This window comes from Stylophora pistillata, chromosome 8 (assembly GCF_964205215.1).
Source record: "Stylophora pistillata chromosome 8, jaStyPist1.2, whole genome shotgun sequence".
Classification (NCBI taxonomy): Eukaryota; Metazoa; Cnidaria; class Anthozoa; order Scleractinia; family Pocilloporidae; genus Stylophora; species Stylophora pistillata.
Genome location: NC_142526.1, coordinates 21,803,841 through 21,811,273, shown reverse-complemented (window position 1 = coordinate 21,811,273; position 7,433 = coordinate 21,803,841). Strand labels below are relative to the sequence as shown.

Sequence of the window (7,433 nt, the reverse complement as noted above, 5' to 3'; positions counted from 1 at the left end):
CACTTCAGACAATCGAGATTTTCCTATCTTCTTGATTGATTTGTTTTAATTCGTTATTCATTGCCACCATTTTTTTTTGCATTTGTAAAAGAAAATAATAAAAAAGTCTAGATTTTGATATTGAATCATTTCAATCATCATCGTTTTAATGTTGGTTTAATTTGTGAAGCAGTGTAAAGAAGCTCCCCATAATATTTACATAATCGGTACTCTTAATCCCACAGGCATCAACGAACGCTTTTCATTCCACTAATTTATTGGTTTTTTTCTCGTTGCCATGTTCCCACCAATAGCGTAGCTCCACTTTTTACATATAAACCCACAAACAACCCACAATTCCTCCATTCGCTCTGACGAAGGGCTGACGCTCGAAACGCCAGCTTCTTAACTCGTTACGGTGGCCCATTTACAATTTCATCTAAGTTGATACAACCAAATTACCTAATAAAAAAATTGCACGTAGACGGTAACAAGCCTGGCATAGCTACAGAGATAAACACAATCAGAATATCCGCTTCAATGTAGTTGCAGCCGAAAAAGGAAGAGTCCTGTAGGCTACATATTCTTATTACTACTACAAAAATTTATGTCTAAGTTAATTGAACAAATAATTTTTTTTCCAGAGAGCTCATGCCAATCATACTTTGGAGATAAAAATAACCTTTTATACTGGCTCACACCAAAATAATAACATTATTTGTGTCCCTTGACTACCAACCGCGCGATATAATTTAATGCAATCAGAATGGTGCAGAGGAATGAATTATAGCACATTTTCAGTGAATAAAACGGCTTCCGCTATACTGCTGCAACTTTACGTAGAGCGAATAAACAACACTCTATTTTGGTAGCGGTTTACAAGTTTTATCATTTACACGGTCCTTTAAAGTAGCCTCTTATTAAGTGGATCATGGAAAGTGCGGCCTCAATAATTAACGGCTTCATCAATGCTATTCACATTATAGACTTGGAATATTTAAGGAAGGAACAAATAAGCATTAAGAGAAACATAGAAATTAGAAAAGGTCAAAAAAAGTAAACTAAGAAGTTCGGTCAAGAGTACACATAATAATGGATCATCGTTTCAGAATCGATGGTGCCAGCAGAATGTAATGACTTTTTAGGACATCTGCGCTTTCGTATTGCAGATGGTTTGTTTAAAACCAACTGTGATAGGCTTCTTCGTTCAATTTGTTGTCCGACGGAGCCGGCAACAGCGCAAAAGCTGTACATATATTGAACAGACACGAATCGTATAATTGAGTCAGTTATCGATAAGACATTTGTGCAAAGTATTGCTATGACCTTCCAAGATGATTGAGCTGAATACTCTTGCAAAAATACTTGTATTGCCTCTTCTTGTAGCACCAGTTGACGGAGGCAAGTATAAGTCACTTATTTATTCCTATTCATTTTGTAGTACGCTCCGATTTTACTTGAAAGACCGATAGGTTAGGAACATTGAAAAGTTTGGTCAACGGTTATATGGTTGCCATCTCCACCAAAACTGAGGCCACGTTTATTTGTTATTCACTCCTATTTTTGTGTTAAATTTTGCAAATGCTCTAAAGATGAAATTGGAAAAAAGCGAAACTCTTTCGAGGCAATTCAGTTCAGCCAGAAAAGTGTCACTTTAGAAAGCGTACTTAATTGATAATGCGCTCAGCGTTCATCACTCCAAGTTCATCGATCAGCCCAAAATGATCGAATGAATTTTGCAAGTTGTTCCATCGAGGAGAGGTTATGTTTACCGTTTGAAAGAAACTCTAGACAGTGTACAGTTTATTGACAATCAGCCGTCCATTACTCCAAACTAATTGATCATACGTACATGTACAAAGTAACCGAACGAATTAGGCAAATTTAGCACTAAAGCTATATGCCAAATCTAGTACATAATTAGAAAAAGTGGAGAAGGCAGTTGTTAAAGAAAAATTGTGGTCCTAATGCAATATTTGTCTTTGTTGATATCATACTGGTTTCATCAATATATGTAACAAAGACTGCAATTTTTTTTTCTCATTAGTGACCGAAAATTGGAATTTTTGGGCACACAAGGCAATCTGAATTATTGGTCTTTAGGTGATAAGTTAATGTCCGTCTCCTCACACTTTTGATATTCCGGTCAATCAAAATCATTCCTTTCAACTTTTCGAGTAATGGGTATGATTGTGGTTCTTGTTTACACAACAGAGACGTGCCTTCCAGGTAACTGCAGAAACATTCAATTCGAACCTTACACAATGGATAAGATCCTAGAAAACTACGTTATCAGAACTGTGACAGTCAAGAGCAACGATATTTGCGAAGTTTACTGTTATGAAGAACCAAACTGTTTCTCTTACAACTGCGGTCCCGGCGACAGCGAAAATAAGCAGTGTGACCTGAACAGTCGAAGCCATGGGCAAGCCTCTAATACTGACTTAATAACGAAGGAAGGCTACATTTATCGAAACGTGTTGGTGAGTGAGGAAAGTACTTTTTGAAAAACTATCGTACCAGTAAGCATACATACCCAAGGATCAAGTTGTTTTCCTGGAAATCATTACTCATTGCATTTATTGACTGACATTATTCTTGTAGAACCACTGCGAAAGTAGCCCATGTCCCGTAAATACACGGTGTCAAGTTGGCTTCACCTCGAAAAAATACAGATGTGTTTGTCCCCACGGCTTTGAAGGGGAGCACTGAGGGATAGGTAATTAATCTCCATGTGCAATCAGTACAGAAAAAAAAAATCAGCTATAAATGATTGGGCTCTTTTTGTAGCTGTATAAATTTATTTTCAAGTACATTTTCATCTTTGATAGTCTTTTCTATCACATATCTGATACATGGTCTTTTAAACACATTGGCCGTTGTACATTTGCAAGTCATAAGAGTTTGAATGACTTATGTTCATCGAAACTTATTTTATTTCAGCTGTAAAGGAACCTGTTGTCCTTTACCCTTTAAACCCTGCCTATGGTACAAAAGACATGATGGGCAATGAACCAGATGGCATTCCCTCCAATGTACAGCTCGCAGATGGACCGGATGGGAAACGTGAGGGCTCTTACCAGTTCCTGGGTACTCCAGACAGCTCTATCACAGTCCCCAATCTTGGAGGTTTGGATGTCCAGTATTCCTTGACAGTGCTGATGTGGGTGTATACACAAGGGAAAAATGGGCCTCTTTTCAACTACAGACCCTCGGGAGGCTGGGAAGTTCACATATGGCTGGTGGAAGGGAAGTTTTTCGCCCGTATGATTAAACGTGATAGAAGTGGGTCGTTTGTAGAATGTTTAAAAAGTCCCACCCCACTGATCATGGAGCAGTGGGCATATGTAGCCACTTCCTATGATTACAAAACTGGGATTACTCGAATGTGGGTCGATGGTATAGAGGTCGGTCAGCTGGATATTGGAGTTCGTTCACTGGCCACTCACTATGACGTTAAAATCGGCGCTAAGAGTGATGGTAGTAGATACTTCAAAGGGAGAGTTTATCGGGTACAAGTTTATGACTTAGCGTTGACGCTGGAACAAGTTTTGGCTCTTCAATATAGAGGGAAAAGCTCGTGAGAACGGTGAAGGATCTACACAGCACTCTACACAGCGGTCAAATGTTGGGAATGCGCGAGGGGATCAATTCTGGCACGCCTCGCAACAATTTTCCGCGCAAATTTCAAAGGTTAACACCAGAAACAACCGCTGTCTCGCAGTGTAAGCGAAATTCAATTGAAAATTCACAGAATCTGTAAAATGAAACAAAAGTGGGGAAAGTAAGAACTCAAGACTTTAACACAAAGCTCATTTAAGTACACGTATCCTGTTGATTTGTCATTCTTTTTTTTTAACTTTGCCAAAAAACACCAAGACTTCGTGGCTGGTGTAGTTGTTTGTACTCCTGTAAGTCAGCATGGCTCTGACAACCCGAAGCACGCCACCTAGTCACTGCAATAACAAAGTAATGAACGAAGTGAAGTCCTTTTAAGTACAATTTCATAGGCTGAGAGGATGTTACAGTTAATCAAGAGATTATTATCTCCGATGACTTTACATTTTCTAAATACTTCACTACGATAGTGAGATATCACATTTATTTTGACCAATTAAGGACATGATGCCATCATCCAAGAGTACGAAGTTGATTTGAACCCTAAAGTAATTCAACCGTATTTGAACCTACAGACTAATCACGGGTAATCGCAGAAAGAGTTACGTTTATCACCTAAACTACGATAAATTTTGTTTGGGTGTCACTAGTTTTTTTTTTTTTTTAAAGATGGAACTTATTAATCCAACTAGAAAAATTTAAAGAGACTTCTACATCTCCAAAAATTGCTATTGATAGGATTGATTTAGTAATGATTGTACCTTGTGTGGTACAGTTCAGGGGGTCTCACCGAGATAAGAATTATTGTATGTAACAAACAGTTCTTTGCGATGCATTCTTCATTAGCTCTCAACAAAAATTGCCGAATCATCCAATTCAAGCCTGTAGCCATGGATAAGATTCTTAAAAACCATGTTATAAAAAAAATCAGTGTTCAAAGTCGGTCACAGTGGCAGTCAAACTGCTTCCAAGAACCCAACTGTGTGTCATACAACTATGGTCCATTTTTTTTCAGAGTGATACACCGACATGTGAGCTCAGTAATCACACCCACCTGCGAGTCTCCAGCAGCGATTTTGTTCCAAAGGGAAAGTACATCTACCAAAACATCTTGGTAAGAAACAAAAACATTCTCACAGGAGCACTTTTAGATTGATTGTTCAAAACTACTTAAAAGTTGTGTCAGCGATCAATCAAACTTACCAAAGAGAAATCGTTTTAAGTTGCTTGAACTTTTTAATTGGTTTATGAGATGGCGTCTTTGTTCTTACTACATTATTAATTAACTATACCCACGAGAAAACTTGGTTGGTTGCTTCAAACTGGTTGGTTTATGAGATGGCTTTTTATTATTGACCAAACAGAAAGTGACATAACGCGCTTCTATAAATTTCATATATGGTTCTTGTGTAAATATTAAAATCACTTCAATCATGTCGATGTACTATTTGAGAATGCCCAGTTCCATAAGTACTTCCCTCTCCCCCACCCGCTTGTATGTTCTTCTGTATGACAGAAGGTGCACAATGATTGGTGACGATGTAATATGCAAGATATTTTGTATAAGTTGGTTTACTGCTTGTGCTTAAATCCTGGTTAAACCCAAATTTTCCATAACTTAAAACTGTGAACACACAAACATTGTCTCTCACTTGAGCCTTTAAATAATTTTTAATAATTCCTGTTAAAGCAGTCCATGTCCGAGCAACACATTATGTCAAGCCGGGTTCACTAATAAAGGGTATCGATGCATTTGCATTGACGGATTGGAACATCGGGCCAACTGCGATCAAGGTAAATCTTGGGCGCAGTTTTATTAATCGTAAATACAAAGAACAAATATCTGTTAATAAAACCAGCAAAGAAACAGAGAGACTGTAACAATTTAAGGTTAAAGCCTGAGTCTAGTTTTTTTTAACTGTAACATTTGTGGATGGCGACATCAAAAGGTGAAGAAAGCTAAGATTGAATAACTTACTCGCTGTTTATTTTGTGATATCAAAATGAATATTTAGCCTTCATATGAGCAGTACAATTACATCTTAAGTTTATAATTAAATGTAGTTACTTACCAGTAATTCAAGACAATGTTCCGTCCTCGTCGGCAGGAACATTGCCCGAATCCACTCCACCAGGTTTAGTTTATAACTTCATTCTTAAACTTTAAAGCATTTCAAACGAATGAAAAAGTTCTGCACCGAAATATTTGGCCAAATGAAAGCTGCTCGAATATGACTGAAACGGGAAATGAAGACAAATACTACGACAGAGGAAGTGTTTTCATTGGTAAAATGCTATAGAGGCGTAATAATGGAATAAGAAATGGCCGTTAAAACGATCTCAGTAAATTTTTGACTTAAAACTAATATCCTTCGAAAGTATTTCAAAATGTGATTAAAAATGTCTGCATTGAAATTTGGCCAGATATGAGCCACACATTAAGTAAATGATGGTATAATGATACAGTCTTTATTTCATTTCAAAGGATAAAAACAAATATCCTATGTTGCAATATATATAAAACTAAACTAAACCGTACTTAAAGTAAACCTTTTTACTAACGTGGATTTGAGGTGTTAGGTATTAACTTTGGGGCGAAAGCACCCTTTCCTACGTAGATTGTATGCAGTATTTTTCTCAGTGAGATCACCTTATCAAATACTTTTCTCTCCTGTTTCTCTGAAAGGCTTGAAATAATGAACTGACAGGAACTATATCACCGCTAGTAACATTTATGTAAGAAGGGCTGGGCTTGTTTAAGGTCTGATTCAGAGGCTCCATACACAGGAAGGCTATATGTCAAAAGAAAAACAAGAAATTCAATGAAACAAAGTTGATCACTGAATGGTTCTCTACAGTCAAAGAGTTTTACTGATAATCTTTTTTATCTATCAATGGATTGATTGATTGATCGACCGATTGAGTCATTGACTCATTTGAATCCTTGTCCAACACTGTGTCCAATTGATTAGATGTTTCTAATTAAGGGATTCGTCTGTTAGGAAAATGATTTACAACAGATATACTCGATGATATTGATAAAATACATAAAAGTGGAGAGCAGCAAATTAATTTTGATTGTAATATTTTAATACTCTATTTTTCCTTTTCAAGCGTGTCCGCAAGGTTGGTATTCTTTTCAGATCTCGTGCTATCACCTCACCACAGGTGTAAAGAAGTGGAGTAGCGTAGTATTGAAATGTTCCAGCAGTGATGCGCAGTTAGTGAAAATTGATTCCTCTGAAAAAAATGAATTTATCAAGGCGACATTTCGTATTGATGAAGTAGATTACTGGATCGGATTCACGGATGGAGAGACTAAAGGAGAATGGAAGTGGTCTGATGGAAGCTTACTCACGGGATTTGAAGGATGGATAGAAGACCAGCCAAGTGATACAGACCACTCGCAGAACTGCGCTGGAATAAGAAAGAGAAAGGAGGGGTCGAATAACGAAATAGGATGGCACGATAAAGACTGCGAAACATTTAAAGGATACATCTGCGAAAAGTGGAATTAGAAGTTCGTTTTCCTAAATGTTTTTGATCATTTAATTGTCCAATTTATTGGTTCATCTAATCTATTTGCTCTTTATCGTTATTGATGCGAGAGCTGACTTTAGTCTCCAGAATGGAATGGGATGGGATAAGGAATTACGCTGAAGAGTGGCAAGATAATGATTGTGGAGAAACTAGAGGCTAAATCTGCGAAACAGAGATTTAGGGGATCGTTTTCATTAACACTTTATGCATTTATCTCCTTTTTTGGCAGTGAGCCGTGTATTGCTTTGTTTATCCAATTTGTTCTCTCTTTATTGTTATTTCGACAAGGGCTGACG

At 37.3% G+C, this 7,433-nt stretch overlaps 2 protein-coding genes and 1 pseudogene across 2 annotated transcripts in view; 1 reads left to right on the top strand and 2 right to left on the bottom strand.

Moving 5' to 3' along the window:
* The window catches only part of LOC148725473 (uncharacterized), a 2,546-nt pseudogene extending 2,482 nt beyond the window's left edge, over positions 1–64 (bottom strand).
* LOC111347081 (uncharacterized) overlaps positions 1–7,433 on the bottom strand; it is a 50,350-nt gene that overhangs the window by 21,717 nt on the left and 21,200 nt on the right. The window lies entirely within an intron of this gene.
* Positions 2,160–7,115, top strand: LOC148725472 (uncharacterized). The gene is made up of 5 exons (XM_088730271.1): positions 2,160–2,475; positions 2,923–3,559; positions 4,267–4,366; positions 4,613–4,711; positions 6,741–7,115. The coding sequence occupies exons 1-5, from the start codon at positions 2,160–2,162 to the stop codon at positions 7,113–7,115; spliced, it is 1,527 nt and encodes a 508-aa protein (XP_088586397.1).

Excerpts from the sequence above, each read along its gene's own strand:
- LOC148725472 (XM_088730271.1), top strand. The coding sequence starts at position 2,160 with ATGGGTATGATTGTGGTTCTTGTTTACACAACAGAGACGTGCCTTCCA. Across the intron at positions 4,367-4,612 it reads TAATGATTGTACCTTGTGTG|AGTGATACACCGACATGTGA; the intron begins GTACAGTTCAGG and ends ATTTTTTTTCAG. Across the intron at positions 4,712-6,740 it reads ACATCTACCAAAACATCTTG|ATCTCGTGCTATCACCTCAC; the intron begins GTAAGAAACAAA and ends TATTCTTTTCAG.